Below are 21,509 nucleotides of genomic sequence, written 5' to 3' on the forward strand. Positions count from 1 at the left end.
TGCAGATGTATTCCCTCAGAAACACAAATTTAGAAAATACTCAAATGTAACTCGTATTGTGTCAATACCAATACAGTTAAGAGTGTTAAAGCCTAGATTAACTATAATGACTGGCATAGTGAACTCATAATGACTGGCACAGTGAACTCATAATATTGATGCAGTACACACATCAATTTGCACTTAATAATTTGTAGTCTACAGTAGGCCTGTTAAAAACAAAAAAAGAGGTTCAAAATAGATGCAAGTACATGTTTATTGAATGAAATAGGTCCGGGCCGGGCTATGGGAGGAATCATCATGGTTTGTTATTTTTTTTTGGGGGGGGGGGGGGTATTGTCATGCCAGTTTCATCATCAGCCACGTCGTCTTGGTCCGCTTCCTTGGCCCTTTCAGCCAAGAGCTCCTTGGTGAGGGTGATGTCACTACTACCTCCTGGCTCCAAAATGGCCGTCAGAGCTCCAATCTTCAGCATGGTCATCTATGACGTGTGCGATGGTGTCCGCCATGCAACAGATGGCTCCCTCGCCACAATAGCGTGGGGGTATGGTTGGAATCATGAAATGGTTTGTGAGTTTACTCTGGGTTTGTGGAGAGGAGGCAAGTGCACTGAAGTGCTCTAAGTGGGTATACCCACACAACTACTTTTTGCCGCTTCTCTTTTTGCAGGGGAAGCTGTAATCCTCAGGAGGAGAGATCGTTTTTCCCCCGGCTCATCAGCCACGGTATCTGAACAGGTGACAGAGAACATGGCATGACATCATTAGGACAAACCGTAAAAAAAACTTTTGCAATGGAAAACAAAAACACCTTTTTTTGTTCAAGGAAGTTCCTCCCTGTTACTTCCGTTTAATGAATAAGACCCTGATAACTTCATCATAGTCTCTTCCCCTAACATTACAATGTGGTGAAATAATATAATTTTGTTGAAGACAAATAGACATGTGGACTGACAGAAGGGAGGACTTACCATCAGTGCCAAGGGGAGACACCTTGTTCTTCTTCAGGGTCTTCTTGCGACCTCGCTTCCCCTCTCCTGACTTCCTCACTCCTTCCTTCACAGCCTCGTCCTTCACTGTCTTCTTAGTAGAGAGAAAACAGATATGAGTTGGTGCCTCACAATCAAACAGCCCCAATAACTAAACAACATACTGGTTAATGGTAGACTCCTTACCTGTGTGGAGGTGCTGTCCACAAGGTCTGCGGAGAGGGAGCTGCTGCTGGCCTTCTCCAAGCTAGCAGAGTCACATTTCTTGTTGTCGTCGATCGCAGCCACCTCCTCTTGGTCCTCTTCTAGGGTTTCCCCCTGGGCCAAGAGTTCCTCTGTGAGGGTGATGTCACTCTTTGAGGAGCTTGAAGAGGAGCGTGACCTCCCACTACCAAGGCTCCTCCTCGCTCCAAAATGGCCGTCAGAACTCCAGTCCTGGGCGTAGTCGCCATGACGTGCGCGATGGTATCTGCCATGCAACAGACGGCTACCTCGCCACCATAGCGTGCGGCACGCCGGTTGGAATCCGAACGCAAGGACAACCTTTTAGCCGCAGCCTTCACGATGGCCTTCATTGCATCTTCCCCCTAAATTGGATGCTCTCCTCCAGGCTGAAGAGGACAGAGATGTCAGCATACTTCAGGGCATGCTGGACCTCCACAAAGAGATTCTTCATCAGCCTGAAGGGGTCGTTGGCCATCATGGCCTGGGGGAACTCTGAGGCCTCCAGTCGGCGCATGATGCCCTGGAGGATAAGCTTCAGGGTCTGGGGGCTCATGACGGTGTCCCTGGGAGTGCTGCGAAAGGAGATGTCCTCCTCGATGAGGATCTCACCCGGAAGGAGAGAGGGAATCTTCCCCAGGAGGCCCTGCCTGGCCTCAGTGGGGGTCAGGGAGCTGGTACTCACCTCAGAGACATCAGCTCCCCCGACCTCTTCTTCCAAGGTCTGGGCAGGAGCTGCCCATGCTGCCTGAGTGGTCGTCAGGAATCCCGCACCCATGGAGGTGCTGGGGACCACCTCATCTTCATCCAGACAGGGGTTGAACTCCAGGGTCTGTGCAGGAGCTGCCCGTGCTGCCTTGGTTGAGGTGGAGGGCTCTGAGTGTAAGACAGTCATGACACTCGTGACCAACTCCTCTTCTTCCTCTGATGAAGAAGGACACTGAATGTAAGGGAACCTGTCCCTGGCACCAGAATCCAATCCTAAGAAAACACACTAATACTCTGAACTGATTCAAAGCCACATCCATGTATAGCACTATGCAGTATCTAGTACATTTACTATAATGATAATACACTGGTTATTACACTGGTTATAACAGGGTTAATACTGGTCATATTGGTAAAACAGGTTATAAATGGACCTTTCTGGATGATGACACTGGCCCTGTAATTGTCGTTGCAGGTCCTGTTCAGCATCTTTTCCACCCAGGCGGTCAGGATCTGGCAGACGTCCTCTAGTCAAATCAACATTTATTTAAAATGTATATATAGATATATCATTATTATTTTTTATAGATGATTTTCTTCACAAAATTAGTGAACTAGGCCTTTATGACTCCTGTATGAGCGGAGAAAATGACTTGTCAGCAGAGCGGAGAAAAGACTCCCTCCCCCCATCGACAGCACCCCCACCCCAAAACATCTTGGTCACATTGTAAATGGCATAACAATAATAACAAGGGAGCAAAAGGAGACAAGACTACATAATAACTAACCTAGTGCTCTCTTGTCTTGATCAGAGAGTGAGGTGGAGGCCTGGGGGGTCAGGATCAGGGAGCTGCCCCTCTCCTCCTCCCCCAACCCCATGAGACAAGCTGGAGTCGCTGTCCCACAAATCCTCCTCGCTGGATGTGGGGGTGCTGGGAGGCTGGGTCTGCTCCATGTCCCATGTGCTGGTCTGCCAAATCTCCCCTGCCCTCTCCCTGAACAGGGCAAAGACATTGAGGGACCCCTCACTGAGGGCTTTATGGACATCCCTTCTCTTGGCCCTCCTCACTGACCCCAGTTCTCTCACACTGACACTGGAGTGGGGTGTGTCTCTCTGGAGATAAACCCTCTCCATCTCCACTGCCTGATGACAGAGGTCGAACCGTCTCGATCCCTGTGAGGACCCAGAGCTTCTGTTGGAGCAGGACACATTTGGATGTTCCAGAGATAGCTGAGCATCCACACACTCTACCAGCTCTGGCATGTTGGACCGGCTCGATCCCTGTGATGACCCAGAGCAACTCCCACTCCGGCTTTTGTTGCCTCTTCCGGACCTCGTGTGGTGGATCCGTCTGGCGGCCTCCTGGGCACTCTCACAGGCGTCCCTAAACAGCTCTGAGAAGATACTGGAGAGCCTCTCTTCGGTCAGAGCGATGCCTGGATTGGTGGTCTCCAGGTCATTCATACCAGAGGAGAAGAGGTCCTCCTGGGCATTCCTCAGGATATTACTCACAACCATGTCTGCTGTACCCTGAAGCTACTTGTCTGTCTCAGAATTGGGCGTGGGGGGCTGCCCGCCCCTGAGCCTCCCCTTTGGCTCAGAGCTCCGCCGGTGGAACGTCTCCGAGACGATCTTCAGCACCCCTGACCCCCGGAAGGAGCAGTTGGATGATTCTGGACTGGAGATCCTGAGCAGAGCTATCGCTGGCAGGAGGAATGCATAGGACATGTCCTCCAGGTCCTCTATGGTCACATTCTTAGAAAGAAATACGGAAAACAATCATTTTTAAATGACTGCATTTCCTCTTAGTCTTTAAGTTACACGTTTTTTGTTGTTGTTGGCATGATTAGTCGGTAAAGAAGTAGAAATGGGGTAAAGAAGAAAAAATGTGGGACTTACCTTTTGTTTGAGGAACTTCCTGATGCACTTTCTCTGACTAGAAAACAAACAAACATCAGGAATCATTGGTTAGTAGACTGGCAACTAGATTCCATTTTTCTACTGCACATAACACGGTTCAGAGCAGAACTCACGGGTGAGACTTCAGGAAGTCCTCTAGAGAAGACGCCTCCTCTACGTTCTCAGGTGTCATCTCACGGGGTGTGTCCGCCAGAGAAGTGGCATCGGAGGTGACATCACTCTCTGGGGTCTCTGGGGTAAGGGGGTCATCAACAGATGGAGAGGAGTTCATTCTCACCTCATCCTCAGGTGTCATGGGGCCTGGTGGCACTGAAAGAGAAGAGAATCAGAATTACAGCTGAACAAGCTCGTAACCATGGCAACGATTCTATTGAATAACCACTGTGTCACCAACACCCACCTGTTGTCTCCACCTTCGTCACTTTAGTGTTCTTGATAGCTGGCAGGACACCTAAAGAAAGAGGAGAGTAGAGCCATTAGTTGATCCTTCCACCATATATCCTTTAAGAATTCTATCAATAAATCCAAGTATTTTGGAAGTGGTGATCAATACTCACTGTAACTGGTTGTTGGAGATAGAAGAGGTGGAGGCAGCGCCAACACACCAACTACTTGGTGGCTTGGTTTTTTCGCCGCTGCCTTGGCCTCTCTGTCCTTTCTGGACTCCACGGCCTCTCTGGCGTTCTTTTCGACCTTGGCCATCTTGGCCTGACCGCTCAGCCTGGGGCCTCGTGGGGGCTTCGGCACGAAGTTCTGAGATAAACAACAATATTAGCAAAATCGTATCACCATAGAAACCATCTCTTTCACCATAGACATGACGGTACTGAGTGACATGTCACATAAGGGCTAACTTTAGAATTAGAATAAGAATCAGAATTTGAATGCTATTGGTTCTAACTAGTACAGTAAGTGACCCATGCATCATTATCTCATTGTCATATAACTTACATTACAACCAACTCTCAGTTACAACCAGGTAAAGATTTCAAAACAAAACGTCCTTATACAACCAGGGGCATGTTCAGCAAGACAACGTTTAGCAACATTCAGATAGAATTACGCTATAATGAACAAACATGCCTCTTAAACATGTAGAATAAGGAATCACGTAAGCTCTAGTCATGGCATTTGTATCGGCAATGTTCAACAACGTTTTGCCACTGAAATTGGCCCAGTATACAACCTGCCCATCCCCTACCAAGGTGCCAATCAAAATGGATGTGGGCGGAGCTCAGATTAGGGGTGACCAAAAATGGACAAGCGTGGTTTAGCCCTATACATCATTAGCATATGAATGACAGCACTATCCACTTGACCAACGAACCAATAAAAATGGATGTCCAATTAAGGCATAGCATTTCTGACCAAGAACCAATCAAAACGGATGTGGCAGGCACTCGGGATTTGATTCGAAGAGGGGACCAAAATTGGAAGTGGGCAGGGCTTAATCACATTAAAAGCCTAATCACAATTGAAGTGGGTGTGGCTTAGAGCCAACCAGTCTGCTCTGAGAGGTTTGCCTGGAGTACATTCAGCATGCCTAACGTTACAAAACGTTTTGAACGTTTTCCAATTGAACTGATACGTATTTCACTCTGAACTGTTCAAAGCGTTTTTGCAACAGAACTCAAAGCCGTTTCTAACCTTTAGGGGGCTGTTCTTGGGGCAGTCCACCAGTGCTGGCAGCCTTGGTCCATTATGGTCATCTGTCTGAAGCACCTGTTCTCCAGCACTAACTTGGAGGGTCCCAGCCTGGGGTAGAGGAATGTAATGAAATAAATTACACTTGAGCCCTCCATTTTTATGCCCACTTTTCCAAACATAAAGCATATCAGTCTGTTTTTTGCATAGGCCAGTGGTTTTCAACCCTCTCCTTGGGGAACCCCAGACATTTCACAGTTTTGTTGTAGCCCTAAACAAGCAAACCTGATTCACCTATTCAAGGGGCTTAATGATTAGTTGACAAGTTGAATTAGGTGTGCTAGCTGTGGAATACAGTGGAACGTCTGGGGGTCCTCAAGGAGAGGATTTAAAACCCCTAGCATATGGCTGTAATACTAAAAATATTTCCCCATTACAGAGACACACAGATCACTTTTTTTATTTTCTTATATGAGACTTACCTTTAGACAAACTCTCCTCAACCGTTTATGACTTTTACCCATTTTATTTTAAAACATCCTTCAGATTGGACCTGTACCATGATAGAAAAATTATAAACAAATACATTTTTATCTTCAATTTTCTAACATTTTAAATAAAATCCTGGTAAATTTAGCTGTACATACAGTTACACAGAATTTCTTGTCCAGGCAAAGTAATGTCTTTGAACATGAGGATGACTGTCCTACGCAAACTATCAACTCAACTGAGCCAATCAACTTAATCATTTCTTGACTGCGTTTACGTCATAGGCTCATATATTACGTCATACACGATTATGTCAACTACAACAGCGCACAGCGACCACGCCGAGAGATTAATACATGTTCTGATCACATACGAAATCTCTAAAAAGTTTAAAATGTAATGTAACCCAATTCACTTCGATTCAGTGGGGTTTTATTTATCAATGTTGCCCTATGGTGGCAAGAACTGAGAGAGCCATGAATCGAAGCGTGGAGCCGGTGGTCATCATCAGTCTGCACTCCGCAAACTCACTTCTAGACTTTTGATAGAGTTAGTTAGTATAACTCTATTCATATAGCTACTGGGGATACTAATATTGACAAATCAAAGCATATATTTTTTCATACCAGTGTTGTCAAACAAACGATAATATTTGGCTTGACAATGACAATGGTGTAAGATATATGGTCTTTTTTTTTACATTTTGCAATCATTTATTTATTAGTCTTCCTAGACAGAAGGGTTGTCAATCTCCAATTATGTATATAAATATGCAAACATAATTGTCAAGAGGTTTTGTGCATGTTTCGGCTAGCAGAGGGGTCCGCTCGCTCTAGTGGTTGCTTCACACGCTCTCGTAGTAGTAGTTCTCGCGCTAGGCTAGCCTGCAGACAGACTAAATCAGTTGAGACGGGACCGAGCGTCAGATATAGACACCAAGGGAAAGAGGAGACGGCGAGAGGTTGAGAACCGTACTTGTCAAGTCCTGGACTGACCGTGGGACCGGAACGTCCATGGCGCTGCACATGAGCTCTTCACAAGCATTCAGAGGATTGGGGGAAAGTGGCGTAGGTGTCGCTTAGTTAGCTAATAGCTAACTATCCTCAATTCATGAAAATACTGGCTCAGAAAGTTGTAACTTGTAAAGTGTTCAATTAATACACAACACACAAGAAACCCGTGTCTTATAGTGCAGTTGCTAGCTATCTGACAAGCTAAAGCTAGCTGGCTAATGAAGGATTTCGAGGAGGTGTCAACCTAAGCAAACTCACCAGAAAGCCAGGTCACATAGGAAGAAAGCATGGAACGGGGGAGACGAAAAATAATCCTGAATCATCACCAGACACAGGTGACTTTCTGTCAAAATGCATAGGTAGCTTAATAATTATGTAGACGAAAAAACGTGCTAACTCTGCTAGTCAAACTCAAATCAGCAAATTATTTCCCGCAATTTCTCAGAAAATGTGGAGCATTTAGAGGATCGTGCTTTGGCGCCCTCATGTGGCGATCAAAGGGACAGCACAGGGGATGCGGCTTGGAAGTCCACGTCCTCATGCCATGACATCAACATGATGGATCAGAAGCTCAGACCCATTGAACAGCAACTCCAGTACCTGCTGAATAAAGCGGATGAGTTTCAGGCACATCTTTTATACAGGTAACGTTAGAGTCAGTTAGGAAAGTTGTTAATGTAGTCTAAGATAATGATAGGTAAAGGTTAGGTGAGTCAATGATTAGTGCACCTAAACTATATCATCAATCAATCAATTTTATTTTATATAGCCCTTCTTACATCAGCTAATATCTCGAAGTGCTGTACAGAAACCCAGCCTAAAACCCCAAACAGCTAGTAATGCAGGTGTAGAAGCACGGTGGCTAGGAAAAACTCCTAGAAAGGCGAAAACCTAGGAAGAAACCTAGAGAGGAACCAGGCTATGAGGGGTGGCCAGTCCTCTTCTGGCTGTGCCGGTGGAGATTATAACAGAACCATGCCAAGATGTTCAAAAATGTTCTTAAGTGACAAGCATGGTCAAATAATAATCAGGAATAAATCTCAGTTGGCTTTTCATAGCCGATCATTAAGAGTTGAAAACAGCAGGTCTGGGACAGGTAGGGGTTCCATAACCGCAGGCAGAACAGTTGAAACTGGAATAGCAGCAAGGCCAGGCGGACTGGGGACAGCAAGGAGTCACCACGGCCGGTAGTCCCGACGTATGGTCCTAGGGCTCAGGTCTCTCAGTTGGCTTTTCATAGCCGATCATTAAGAGTTGAAAACAGCAGGTCTGGGACAGGTAGGGGTTTCGTAGCCGCAGGCAGAACAGTTGAAACTGGAATAGCAGCAAGGCCAGGCGGACTGGGGACAGCAAGGTGTCATCATGCCCGGTAGTCCTGACGTATGGTCCTAGGGCTCAGGTTCTCAGAGAGAAAGAGAGAACGAGAGAATTAGAGAGAGCATACTTAAATTCACACAGGACACTGGATAAGACAGGAGAAGTACTCCAGGTATAACCAACTAACCCCAGCCCCCGACACATAAACTACTGCAGCATAAATACTGGAGGCTGAGACAGGAGCGGTCCGGAGACACTGTGGCCCCATCCGAAGAAAACCCGGACAGGGCCAAACAGGAAGGATATAACCCCACCCACTCCGCCAAAGCACAGCCCCGCACCACTAGAGGGATATCCCCAACCACCAACTTACAATCCTGAGACAAGGCCGAGTATAGCCCACAGAGGTCTCCCACCACAGCACAAACCAAGGGGGGCGCCAACCCAGACAGGAAGATCACGTCAGTAACTCAACCCACTCAAGTGACGCACCCCTCCCAGGGACGGCATGAAAGAGCACCAGCAAGCCAGTGACTCAGCCCCTGCAACAGGGTTAGAGGCAGAGAACCCCAGTGGAGAGGGGAACCGGCCTGGCAGAGACAGCAAGGGCTGTTCGTTGCTCCAGCCTTTCCGTTCACCTTCACACTCCTGGGCCAGACTACACTCAATCATATGACCTACTGAAGAGATAAGTCTTCAGTAAAGACTTAAAGGTTGAGACCGAGTCTGCGTCTCTCACATGGGTAGGCAGACTGTTCCATAAAAATGGAGATCTATAGGAGAAAGCCCTGCCTCCCGCTGTTTGCTTAGAAATTCTAGGGACAATTAGGAGGCCTGCGTCTTGTGACCGTAGCGTACGTATTGGTATGTACGGCAGGACCAACTCGGAAAGATAGGTAGGAGCAAGCCCATGTAACGCTTTATAGGTTAACAGTAAAACCTTGAAATCAGCCCTTGCCTTAACAGGAAGCCAGTGTAGGGAAGCTAGCACTGGAGTAATATGATCAAATTTCTTGGTTCTAGTCAGGATTCTAGCAGCCGTATTTAGCACTAACTGAAGTTTATTTAGTGCTTTATCCGGGTAGCCGGAAAATAGAGCATTGCAGTAGTCTAACCTAGAAGTAACAAATGCATGGATTAATTTTTCTGCATCATTTTTGGACAGAAAATTTCTGATTTTTGCAATGTTACGTAGATGGGAAAAAAGCTGTCCTTGAAACAGTCTTGATATGTTCGTCAAAAGAGAGATCAGGGTCAAGAGTAACGCCGAGGTCCTTCACAGTTTTATTTGAGACGACTTTACAACCATCAAGATGAATTGTCAGATTTAACAGAAGATCTCTTTGTTTCTTGGGACCTAGAACAAGCATCTCTGTTTTGTCCGAGTTTAAAAGTAAAAAGTTTTCAGCCATCCACTTCCTTATGTCTGAAACACAGGCTTCTAGCGAGGGCAATTTTGGGGCTTCACCATGTTTCATTGAAATGTACAGCTGTGTGTCATCCGCATAGCAGTGAAAGTTAACATTATGTTTTCGAATAACATCCCCAAGAGGTAAAATATATAGTGAAAACAATAGTGGTCCTAAAACGGAACCTTGAGGAACACCGAAATGTACAGTTGATTTGTCGGAGGACAGACCATTCACAGAGACAAACTGATATCTTTCCGACAGGTAGGATCTAAACCAGGCCAGAACTTGTCCGTGTAGACCAATTTGGGTTTCCAGTCTCTCCAAAAGAATGTGGTGATCGATGGTGTCAAAGGCAGCACTAAGGTCTAGTAGCACGAGGACAGATGCAGAGCCTCGGTCTGACGCCATTAAAAGGTCATTTACCACCTTCGCAAGTGCAGTCTCAGTGCTATGATGGGGTCTAAAACCAGACTGAAGCATTTCGTATACATTGTTTGTCTTCAGAAAGGCAGTGAAGTTGCTGCGCAACAGCTTTTTCTAAAATTTTTGAGAGGAATGGAAGATTCGATATAGGCCGATAGTTTTTTATATTTTCCGGGTCAAGGTTTGGCTTTTTCAAGAGAGGCTTTATCACTGCCACTTTTAGTGAGTTTGGTACACATCCGGTGGATAGAGAGCTGTTTATTATGTTCAACATAGGAGGGCCAAGCACAGGAAGCAGCTCCTTCAGCAGTTTAGTAGGAATAGGATCCAGTATGCAGCTTGAAGGTTTAGAGGCCATGATTATTTTCATCATTGTGTCAAGAGATATAGTACTAAAACACTTAAGTGTCTCTCCCGATCCCAGGCCCTCGCAGAGCTGTGCAGATCCATGACAGCTAAGCCCTGGAGGAATACGCAGATTCAAAGAGGAGTCCGTAATTTGCTTTCTAATGGTCATGATCTTTTCCTCAAAGAAGTTCATGAATTTATCACTGCTGAAGTGAAAGCCATCCTCTCTTGGGGAATGCTGCTTTTTAGTTAGCTTTGCAACAGTATCAAAAATAAATTTTGGATTGTTCTTATTTTCCTCGATTAAGTTGGAAAAGTAGGATGATCGAGCAGCAGTGAGGGCTCTTCGGTACTGCACGGTACTGTCTTTCCAAGCTAGTCGGAAGACTTCCAGTTTGGTGTGGCGCCATTTCCGTTCCAATTTCCTGGAAGCTTGCTTCAAAGCTCGGGTATTTTCTGTATACCAGGGAGCTAGTTTCTTATGACAAATGTTTTTCGTTTTTAGGGGTGCAACTGCATCTAGGGTATTGCGCAAGGTTAAATTGAGTTCCTCAGTTAAGTGGTTAACTGATTTTTGTCCTCTGACGTCCTTGGGTAGGCAGAAGGAGTCTGGAAGGGCATCAATGAATTTTTGTGTTGTCTGAGAATTTATAGCACGACTTTTGATGCTCCTTGGTTGGGGTCTGAGCAGATTATTTGTTGCGATTGCAAACGTAATAAAATGGTGGTCCGATAGTCCAGGATTTTGTGGAAAAACATTAAGATCTACAACATTTATTCCATGGGACAAAACTAGGTCCAGAGTATGACTGTGGCAGTGAGTAGGTCCAGAGACATGTTGGACAAAACCCACTGAGTCGATAATGGCTCCGAAAGACTTTTGGAGTGGGTCTGTGGACTTCTCCATGTGAATATTAAAATCACCAAAAATTAGAATATGATCTGCTATGACTACAAGGTCTGATAGGAATTCAGGAAACTCAGAGAGGAACGCTGTATATGGCCCAGGAGGCCTGTAAACAGTAGCTATAAAAAGTGATTGAGTAGGCTGCATAGATTTCATGACTAGAAGCTCAAAAGATGAAAACGCCATTTTTTTTTTTGTAAATTGAAATTTGCTATCGTAAATGTTAGCAACACCTCCGCTTTGCGGGTGCACGGGGAATATGGTCACTAGTGTAACCAGGAGGTGAGGCCTCATTTAACACAGCAAATTCATCAGGCTTAAGCCATGTTTCAGTCAGGCCAATCACATCAAGATTATGATCAGTGATTAGTTCATTGACTATGACTGCCTTTGAAGTGAGGGATCTAACATTAAGTAACCCTATTTTGAGATGTGAGGTATCACGATCTCTTTCAATAATGGCAGGAATGGAGGAGGTCTTTATCCTAATAAGATTGCTAGGGGTGAACACCGCCATGTTTAGTTTTGCCCAACCTAGGTCGAGGCACAGACACAGTCTCAATGGGTATGGCTGAGCTGACTACACTGACTGTGCTATTGGCAGACTCCACTAAGCTGGCAGGTTGGCTAACAGCCTGCTGCCTGGCCTGCACCCTATTTCACTGTGGGGCTAGAGGAGTTAGAGCCCTATCTATGTTGGTAGATAAGAGGAGAGCACCCCTCCAGCTAGGATGGAGTCCGTCACTCCTCAGCAGGTCAGGCTTGGTCCTGTTTGTGGGTGAGTCCCAGAAAGAGGGCCAATTATCCACAAATGTTATCTTTTGGGAGGGGCAGAAAACAGTTTTCAACCAGCGATTAAGTGCTGAGACTCTGCTGTAGAGCTCGTCACTTCCCCCTAACTGGGAGGGGCCAGAGACAATTACTCGATGCCGACACATCTTTCTAGCTGATTTACACGCTGAAGCTATGTTGCACTTGGTGACCTCTGACTGTTTCATCCTAACATCGTTGGTGCCGACGTGGATAACAATATCTCTATACTCTCTACACTCGCCAGTTTTAGCTTTAGCCAGCACCATCTTTAGATTAGCCTTAACGTCGGTAGCCCTGCCCCCTGGTAAACAGTGTATGATCGCTGGGTGATTCGTTTTAAGTCTAATACTGCGGGTAATGGAGTCGCCAATGACTAGGGTTTTCAATTTGTCAGAGCTAATGGTGGGAGCCTTCGGCGTCTCAGACCCCGTAACGGGAGGAGTAGAGACTAGAGAAGACTCAGACTCAGACTCCGACTCGCTACATAATGGGGAAAACCGGTTGAAGGTTTCTGTCGGCTGAATGAGCGACACCGGTTGAGCATTCCAACAGTATTTCCCTCCAGAAGCCATGAGAAAGTTGTCCGGCTGCGGGGACTGTGCGGGGGGATTTATACTAACGTTACTGTCTGTACTTACTGGTGGCACAGACGCTGTTTCTTCCTTTCCTACACTGAAATTACCCTTGCCTAACGATTGCGTCTGAAGCTGGGCTTGTAGCACAGCTATTCTCGCCGTAAAGGCGATCGTTCTCCTGTATATTATGAGTACAGCGACTGCAATTAGAAGAGATCATGTTAATGTTACTACTTAGCTTCGGCTGTTGAAGATGTTGATGAACCATGTCCAGATAAAGCGTCCGGAGTGAAAAAGTTGAATAAGGGAAAAAAGTTGCGATGGAAAAAAGGAAAATAACGTAAAGTTGGCAGCTAAAACGTACAGGAAAATGACTCTTCTGTCTCAGGATAAACGTCCGGGGTGAAAAAGTTTAACGAAAAAAGATGAGTGAGGACAAAACTAAAAGTTGGTAAATTTGTTGAACACAGAGATTGATTAAACGTTTATTAAAAGTAAAACGTGAATAGTTTGGCAGGTAGCCAAGTAGCAAAAAACAGCACAGCAGCACGGAGACAATGCGGAAGCGAGACGGAAGTCACTATACAATTGCATCTAGTGGTGTTTCAAGTTATTATTTATTATTTATCAAAAGGATTAAAGTAATACATAATGAATCCCTGTCCTGTGACATAACCATGTGTGTGTGTTGTCTGCAGACGTGACAATCTGCAAAAGGAAAACTTTGCTCGTCTGGTGCCTACTTTCCTGCGGACCTGTCAGCACTACTTCACTTACCTGGAGTCGACCGCTCGCAGCTCCCTGCCCCAGCGCACGCCTCTGCCCGTGTACATCCGCTCACGAGTAAGAGCCTTTCGAAACACAATCCTTCTCACCTGAATCCGGGTAGGACAAAACTGTCCCTCTTTATTGACAAGTGTTGCTGAATCGCCTCTCTATCCTCAATTCATGCACCTTGGTTGGAAAGTGAGGTAGCGGCAGTGATCCCTTCCCTTTGCACTCTTTATTGATATTAAATGTATTCTACACTTCACACAACCATAAATGTCTCTGTGAATCAACTCTGGCCAAGAATAAAGGCTTATGAGAGGTTTGAGAAATAATAGAGAAAAATCAAGAGATGCTGTAAACTGAGAGTGGTGTGTATTGAGTAATTGTGTGTATCTGTCTGTCTGTCTGTCTGTCTGTCTGTATTTATGTGTTTGTCCATCTCTCCAGTTGTTAGACTTCTCCCAGCAGCTGTGTGCGAGGCTGGAGCAGCTGGTCTTGACCTACGCCTCCTTTGACTTTCTCTCTCTGGAGGAGGCTGAGCCGGCCAGGTGCTGTACTTACCAGAAGAGGCTGGTGGGAGGAGCTATAGGACGGCCTCATTGTAATGTCTGGGGTAGAGTAAATGGAATGGAGTCAAACATGTGGTTTTCATATGTTTGATGTGTGTGATACCATTTAATTTATTCCATTCCAGCCATTACAATGAGCCCGTCCTCATAGCTCCTCCCACCAGCCTCCTCTGGTACTTACACCATAACATCTGAAGGCAGTGAGCCACTAAACACACACATAGGCACATACAGACGCATAGCGCCGCTGTCGGGTGAAAACCTCATCTCCAAAACAGACACTTTTCAGGAAATTGAAAAAAACTCCCATATTAGACTATTTTTAACGAACATACAATTTCGAGATTTCAGAAGCTATTTTGAATACATTTTCTTGGTCCTAGAGTTATGAAATGTTCAGAGTACACTGAGGAAAGTTAGTGCTTTCAACACAAAATTTGAGTTACAAGGTTTTCATCAGACAGCGACGATATGTACCAACACTACTTGAATACCTGTATTTAGATCCACAAATGGAACATTCTGGAGTATGAGCCAAATATTTTAGAGGACAGCTGCTTGGACTTGTCAATCCTTATTCTCATTCGTCTGACATTCATTCCACAATCCTTCATCCAGCCATTTATGTATCTATCATTCTCCCCTCTCTCCATTCCAGTATCTCCCATTTCTACATAGGCAAGTGTCAGATAGACAGTGTGAGGCTGTCCATATACCGGTACTGTTGTCCAGCCCCGTACCTGGCTGGGGTCGACACTGGCCTGTAGCAAACGCATGCGCTGGAATGTGGAGAGACCCAGAGAGAGCCTACAGCAGGAAACTGATGGCGAGATGGAGGGAGAGACAGTGGAGGACAAGCCAGTGGCAGGGAAAGAGAGAGCCACCAAGACAGAGTAGTGAGTGAGAGCGAGAGAGGGGGAGGTAGAGAAGGGTTAAAGTAAGGCATAACATGTCAATAAACAATAATTGTAGTACAATATTAGTGCCAAGAATACTTTGGGACTCTTTTGAACTGAGATGTTGGATGACAATGTACATTTTGGAATTCAGGCCTAAGAACAGTTGATCAGATGGCATCTCACTGCCTGTGTCTGTGTCTGTATTTGTGTGTGACTGTGTGTGTTTCTCGAGCAGCTACTTCCTGTGCTACGAGGACGTCCCTGAGGAGCCTGCTGAGGGGGTCGATGGAGAGGGTAAAGGGGAGACGGTTGCTATAGGCAACGTGGTCAGGATGTGGTCAATCGGTCAGTGGGTCCAAACGCAGCCGGAACCCGTGACAGACGACATCTACGAATGGTACAAAGTCACACTCAGATCGCTACACAACACTCTTTCATCTTTGACTTGTTTAAATAAGATTTTCTACTTAAGACTAAGTACCTTACAAGTACCATGTTAATATAGCTCACACTGTGTGTGCCTGGTGCGTGTGTGTTTGTGCGTCTCTGTGTGTGTGTGTGTGTGTGTGTTCCAGGGTGCTGTGCTGGGTTCCACAGGCTCAGTACCACAGGCTTTTGTGTCTGGGAGGAGAGGAGCCCACTGCCTGCAGTGCTACTGACTGTCTACTGGGGGCGTTGTTCTCTCAACAGAGCCCAGTGGAAAGCCCCAGTCCTGAAACAACATAAAGAGACAAACCACTGTTCTAGTACTATCTTTGACCATAACATGTTCCCGTTGATTAAAGGATTTAACATTACTTATTGTTAGTTTTACATTGTGTTATGTTCGGCTAATGTTTTCAAATCTAAGTAACTATTGGGAAGGACATTAAGGACTGAACACTGAAATAGCTCTGGTTCCAACTAGCCAGTCATCCATGACAAATGTTTCCTTATGGTTCCTTACATATTGTATAAAAATAAATATAATTTCTAAAGATAGCAAGTTTTATTACCAATTCCCTACCAGCTAGTGATACATTTGAACTGTATCTGATGTCTGTTCATATCCAAGGTTCTATTGAGCACGTATGTATGTTACTGTATTGTGTGGTTGTTGGAAATCATTTTGTATGATGTTAAGAATAAAAGTATTGACCTGTCATTCATTTGTATGGGAGTGTTATTTTATGAAAGAAAACAATTTATTGAAAATAAATCATTGTGTTTCAGAAAACAAAAATAATTGAATATTTTCAAAACATGGGGTCTCAGTACTGTACTTTAATTGTAAATTATTTGTTTGTAAACGATGGAGTAATAAAACATTACATTTTTCCATATGATAAAGATAGAGTAATGATTTTTTCTTTATTGATAATATTTCACGTTTGCAGCGCTGTTCTATTTCTATCACGCAAAACAGCCTACTGTGACATCTAGGCAGTTCAGAATGAAAAGCGTTGTTTCAGAATACTTTCTGGCGCTGTCCTTGCCGCAGTTATTTTTAGTTCACTTGCACCATCTAGTGGTGATCACAATGTCTTATGTTTGCCAAAGATTCTAAAGTTCTATATTTGAGCATTCTATAGTTCTATTTTTATACACATACATTCTGAATTCAGACTGCTATAATACACTACTTGGTTACATTGCTCGATTGTTTAGTTCTTATTTAGGATTTACATAAGTTTTCTAGCACAGTTTAGCAGTTTTTAGTTGAGTTTTCTGTAAATAAATATTTTCTAGCTGTTATACTGGTCTCCTGGTGATACCAAATATGGATGACTCTACATCCATCCAAGGGTCTTCTTGGGTCGATTGTTACCTTGATGAGCAGGTAAGTTTGCCATTAATTATACAATAGCTCTCATGTGTATAAGCATCTATTTTGATGTTCTCCTTTAGTTTTTAATACATTTTGGACCGACCACATCCATGACAAATCTGTGATATCCTGAACAAATGACATTGTCAAGGCCATAAAATAAAATGTCCTGTGTGATACCACTGCTAATATTAAACTCCTACTGTGCGTACAGATGTTGAAGGTGAAGGGTCGCCAGAGACTCCATGAGATCGAGCAGGAAATTCATAGAGAGCTGAGCGTGACACTAAGCCAATGTCACCAGTCCCCAGGAGAGGTATACTCATACTTTTCCATTCCCTAAACTATAGTACACCATTGCTACCATCCACATAGACTGTTTATTTACCTGTTATTGCACCTTAAGTTCACAAAGGAACAGTATGAACTAATGTCTTCCTCTCTTCCGTCTGAAGGTAGCCATGGAGGGGCAGCAGCTCCTGACTGACAAGGCCAAGCCATGGGTTACTTCCCATGAGCATCTTGGTTCTGCAGCTCTGATGAGTGGCGACACAGCAGGTATGCTCTCAGAGAAACAGGCCCAACCTGAGATCAGGTCAGATGAGATGCTCCAGGTGGAGTTCCTCAGCCAGACCCAGGTGGAGATTCCACAGGAGGTCAGGGAGGTCATGGACAGCCTGCTGGACAAGGTGGCGGATGGAGAAGCCCAGGAGAAGAAGGCTGAGGTCTTCAAGGCAAACCTGATCCCCTATCCCTCCTCATCCTCAGCAGTCAATGTCATGAAGGTCCTGGAGAGCCAGGTAGACAAGGTAAGACTGAATCCTTTATTTGTGCATTTTTGTTGTATACTACACTCTTAGAAAAAAGGGTTCCAAAGGGGTTCTTCGGCTGTCCTCATAGGAGAACCCTTTTTGGTTCCACGTAGAACCCTTTTTGGTTCCAGGTAGAAATAACACTTTTGGGTTTGATGTAGAACCCTCTGTAGAAAGGGTTCTACATCGAACCCAAAAGGTATTCTACCTGGAACCAAAAGGGTTCTACCTGCAACCAAAAATGATTCTTCAAAGGGTTCTCCTATGGGGACAGCTGAAGAACCCTTTCAAGTTCTAGATAGCACCTTTTTTTCTCAGTGTAGTACTATACCTGTACATGTAATAAGAAATACACTACAAGACATGTGATAGGCAGTAAAGACACCAGAGGTGTACATAGAACTAACATTACAATGCCTTTCTTTCTCTACCACGTGAAGGAGAAGAAGGTTGAGGTCCTTGACCTTAGCACCTGTCCCATACTCCAAACGGCCCTTACAGACATTGAGACCACGATGAAGACTGCATACAAGACCATGCCAAAGCAGATTGTGGTACTTGGTTCTACCATTAAGCATATCATCACCCAGGTGCTTCTTCAAGTAGATCCCCCAAGCCTTTCAGGAGGGAGTCTATTTGGAGACACCTGTTATCATCAACAACACCAAAGCTCTTCTGTGGTCTATTCCCTGTGTTCAAGTAACTGAGGATGAGGAGATGTCTAACACTCAGCAGTCCATTGATGCTTATGAGGTGGCCAAGGCTGTTATCAACAACCTGGAGGAGGTTCTAGGCCCAAAACCTGTGCTGGCGAGAGCACTGGGAATCAGGTCACACATCTTGACAAGGTACATTGTTCATCTCGTAGGTCTATGCATTTCTAAGACAGTGCCTGATGTAAATGCTGCCAATGAAGAGGAGAGACATATTAGTCAGGATATGGTGAACATCTGTCCTCTACCTGCTAGATTGATCATTAGCGGAGAACTGTTCAATGACTTCGTAGTGAAGTTTATTCTAAAACTTCATCCAATGAACGGACACGGTACTAAACAGCTTGACCAACAGGCTCTGCTCTTACTGGTTGTTAAAATGGCCTCAGTAGCTTTTAACATCTTGAGGAAGATTCCAGGTATTTCTGTGGATGAAAAGCTGTGCCCCCCTTCTGCAACATGAGGCAGACAGTGTTGCACATGCAGAGTGCCATGATACATCAGTTTGGCACAACAATCAAGATAAAAAAACTGGTTGCCATGAAGGACCCGGTGATCATCTCCACCATCCCCAGTGCTATCTGTGAGGGGATCCTAATGGTGTACAAGGGCATTAGTGACACCTATCCGCTTCAAGTCCTCGGCCCACAGCGTCCAATTGCTAGGAGCTGCGAAGAGGCAATGGAGAGCAAGCTCTTTGCAGTAGCCCTACCCGAGGACCTTAGGAAGACCATCTACAATCACTACGGGTCCCAGGTCGGGAAACTGGCACTGTTCCAGAAGGCTTTCCCTTTGAATGACCACATCAAGTTGGACTACATCCACCGTGTTTCTCTGCCTCGTTCCTCCAACAGAGATGTAGTCTGGATCGACCCCAAATACTTTGTCGGGGGACGACGATGAGGAGGTTGTAACATCAAGCAACACAGTCCCCGTTAATCCTCTTGCTCTCGACGTCAGTCAGGCTGCCCTTTGAAGCAGTTCCCACAGACTGATGTTTTCGAGTCAACCACAAAGGACTGTGGAAAGCCTGTGCAAGACCAGGCTCAGAAGGAGGCAGAGAGGAACAAACCAAAGGACTGTGGAAAGCCTGTGCAAGACCAGGCTCAGAAGGAGGCAGAGAGGAACAAACCAAAGGTGACAAACCTTGATATTGTTCCTGTTAGTCTTGTCAGGAAAGTCTTTGACTCTGTCTTCCCAGATTCATGCACAATCAAGCAGCAGTACGGTTCATGGGAAGACGTCCCACTTTGCAATGATATGGTAGAGCACATAGATATCCAGGTTCAGAAAGAGGCACTGAAATACCAAAACCAAAGACTGTTCTTACGCGCACTCTGAAAAAGCTCAACGATGAGCCAGACAAGATGGCCACATTCTTAGAAGACGTCTCACTCTCTATCAGGAGCAACTACTTCAGGACTTTCCGTGAGTGGCCATTGGTTAAAGCCCAGCTATACCCAGACATACGGTCTCTGCTGGTCTGCGATATCATGGTCCAGAGATCATGGCTCAACTGAGGCCTACCTTGACCTTCGCCAAGGACACCAACAAGGGTGATGACCGGCCATACTGCATCAACATCCCGGTCAAGAGAGAGACCAGCTGTCCAGATAATAGAGGTAGAACACTGTTACTGTTGGTGTGCTACATTCAGAATCAGGCCTAGTCTCTTGTAAATTACTTGTATTCCACAATGTTCTTTCATTCACAATTTCACAACAATATCCGATGTAGAGTAAACAGCTACATGTAACAGTCAGCTAACCAGTTGGACAATAACAACTTGAACTCTTCACTTCCGTTCAAATGTCCTATCTTGTCCTATCACCATTTTCCCTAGACAAGACCAAGCTGGAGCTTTGCATTGAGAAAGCCAGTGCTGACAGAATGAAGAAACTCCTCCTTGAGAAGGTAAGCTACACTGTATTCTGTGTTGTCTCATTGATAATTTCAGTCAATTTGAATGTTGTCTGTCCTGTACTGAGCTGCAGCTTCAGCTTTGCCAGGTTGCTGATGCTGATGGCTTCCTGCGGTTTGTTTCCACCACAGGAGGCTGCTGTGGGGGAGGGCGGCTAATAACAATATCTGGAATGGAGTCACTGGAATGGTATCAAACACATGGAAACCATGTGTTTGATGTGTTCGATTACCATTCCATTGATTCCGTTCCAGCCATTACTATGAGCCCGTCCTCCCCAATTAAGGTGCTGTAGTTTCGACTCACCAACTCTGTTTGTTCACAGGAACCCGAACCCTTCTGGATGAAGGGATGGATGGCAATGATGGAGGAGGAAAGTAATAAAAGGAGAAGGAGAAGGAGAAGTGTTGCGGCTGGTTCTGGGGTTTTGTTTGGCCGTAAGAAAAAAACAGCGAAGGAATTGTGGATGAGGGTTTGTCGCAGGCGCGGATACTAGAAATGACATCCACACAAACCGAATGTATGGACGCACACACATTTACACGGAGACAGATATAACAACGAAGCCTACCGCAGATCCCAAACAGACAACATGTAATAGCATGTCTTATTTTCCATTTTGGGCTACAGGATGTGTATTTACAGCTTACCAGAGGCTATAGTTTATTTTTATGTCTTTTGTATGACTTTTATATTCTAAAGACATGACTTTTGTGACTTTTCTTACTTTTACATGATATAAACAAATAAACCAATAAACAATTTTATTGTTCTATGGTGTAGCCTGAAAATCTGTGTTTTAATATGTGGTTTTTGATTAGATAAACACATTTATTTTGCTGAAAATACATTATGTTTTGAATTTTGGGCTTTTGCGATAATGTAGACAGTAGACTATTCAAATTAATTGGTTAATTAACAACAATTAACATTTGGTGAATAAACACGCTTTAAATAAAAAAACGCTTCCATGAAGTCTAGTTATCTGAAACTGATCATTTACAAGAATAAATGGTACAAAAGAGTAGAATATGAAATGCTGTAGCTGCTAGATCTAGTTGGACCCCTGGACATTTCTAACACTTCTTGACAATCTTGCTCAGAAACGCAGCAAGACCATAGCTGTAATGTAAGGCATGCGTTTGGAAAGGAGAGCTCACCTCTACATAGTCTACATGATATGACCAAGATGTACCATAGTGGGGCAGCATGTGATTATAACTTTGCAGCCAAAGTG

At 44.8% G+C, this 21,509-nt stretch overlaps 2 protein-coding genes, 1 long non-coding RNA gene and 1 pseudogene across 3 annotated transcripts; 2 read left to right on the top strand and 2 right to left on the bottom strand.

The window, feature by feature from the left end:
• Positions 1-1,559: 1,559 nt before the first annotated feature.
• Positions 1,560-3,437, bottom strand: LOC121532561. Its single transcript, XM_045220413.1, has 4 exons — positions 2,948-3,437; positions 2,707-2,835; positions 2,353-2,445; positions 1,560-2,134 (listed from the first exon to the last, which is right to left on the bottom strand). Exons 1-4 carry the CDS (start codon positions 3,435-3,437, stop codon positions 1,560-1,562), a joined length of 1,287 nt encoding a protein of 428 aa, XP_045076348.1.
• Positions 3,438-3,455: 18 nt separating this feature from the next.
• On the bottom strand, positions 3,456-6,064 carry LOC121563960. The gene is made up of 7 exons (XM_045220414.1): positions 5,966-6,064; positions 5,487-5,594; positions 4,397-4,592; positions 4,240-4,290; positions 3,953-4,148; positions 3,819-3,855; positions 3,456-3,674 (listed from the first exon to the last, which is right to left on the bottom strand). The coding sequence occupies exons 1-7, from the start codon at positions 6,005-6,007 to the stop codon at positions 3,456-3,458; spliced, it is 849 nt and encodes a 282-aa protein (XP_045076349.1). The 5' UTR covers positions 6,008-6,064.
• A 1,147-nt stretch (positions 6,065-7,211) lies between these two features.
• On the top strand, positions 7,212-16,161 carry LOC121532986 (annotated as a pseudogene).
• Positions 16,162-19,870: 3,709 nt separating this feature from the next.
• Positions 19,871-20,652, top strand: LOC123490368. The gene is made up of 3 exons (XR_006660923.1): positions 19,871-19,973; positions 20,195-20,265; positions 20,598-20,652. It is a non-coding gene; the product is annotated as an uncharacterized LOC123490368 (long non-coding RNA).
• Positions 20,653-21,509: the final 857 nt, after the last annotated feature.

The sequence above is a fragment of the Coregonus clupeaformis genome, unplaced genomic scaffold (genome assembly GCF_020615455.1).
Source record: "Coregonus clupeaformis isolate EN_2021a unplaced genomic scaffold, ASM2061545v1 scaf3758, whole genome shotgun sequence".
Lineage (NCBI taxonomy): Eukaryota > Metazoa > Chordata > Actinopteri > Salmoniformes > Salmonidae > Coregonus > Coregonus clupeaformis.

Bases quoted from the DNA above. Each gene is read 5' to 3' on its own strand.
- LOC121532561 (XM_045220413.1), bottom strand. From the start codon at position 3,437: ATGGTTGTGAGTAATATCCTGAGGAATGCCCAGGAGGACCTCTTCTCC. The intron at 2,836-2,947 runs GTGAGGGGTCCC...CCCCACATCCAG, and splicing joins GGATGTCCATAAAGCCCTCA to CGAGGAGGATTTGTGGGACA. The intron at 2,446-2,706 runs GTTAGTTATTAT...TGATTTGACTAG, and splicing joins TCAAGACAAGAGAGCACTAG to AGGACGTCTGCCAGATCCTG.
- LOC121563960 (XM_045220414.1), bottom strand. From the start codon at position 6,007: ATGGGTAAAAGTCATAAACGGTTGAGGAGAGTTTGTCTAAAG. The intron at 4,593-5,486 runs GTTAGAAACGGC...TGTTTATCTCAG, and splicing joins CCAAGAACAGCCCCCTAAAG to AACTTCGTGCCGAAGCCCCC. The intron at 3,856-3,952 runs GTGAGTTCTGCT...TTTGTTTTCTAG, and splicing joins GACTTCCTGAAGTCTCACCC to TCAGAGAAAGTGCATCAGGA.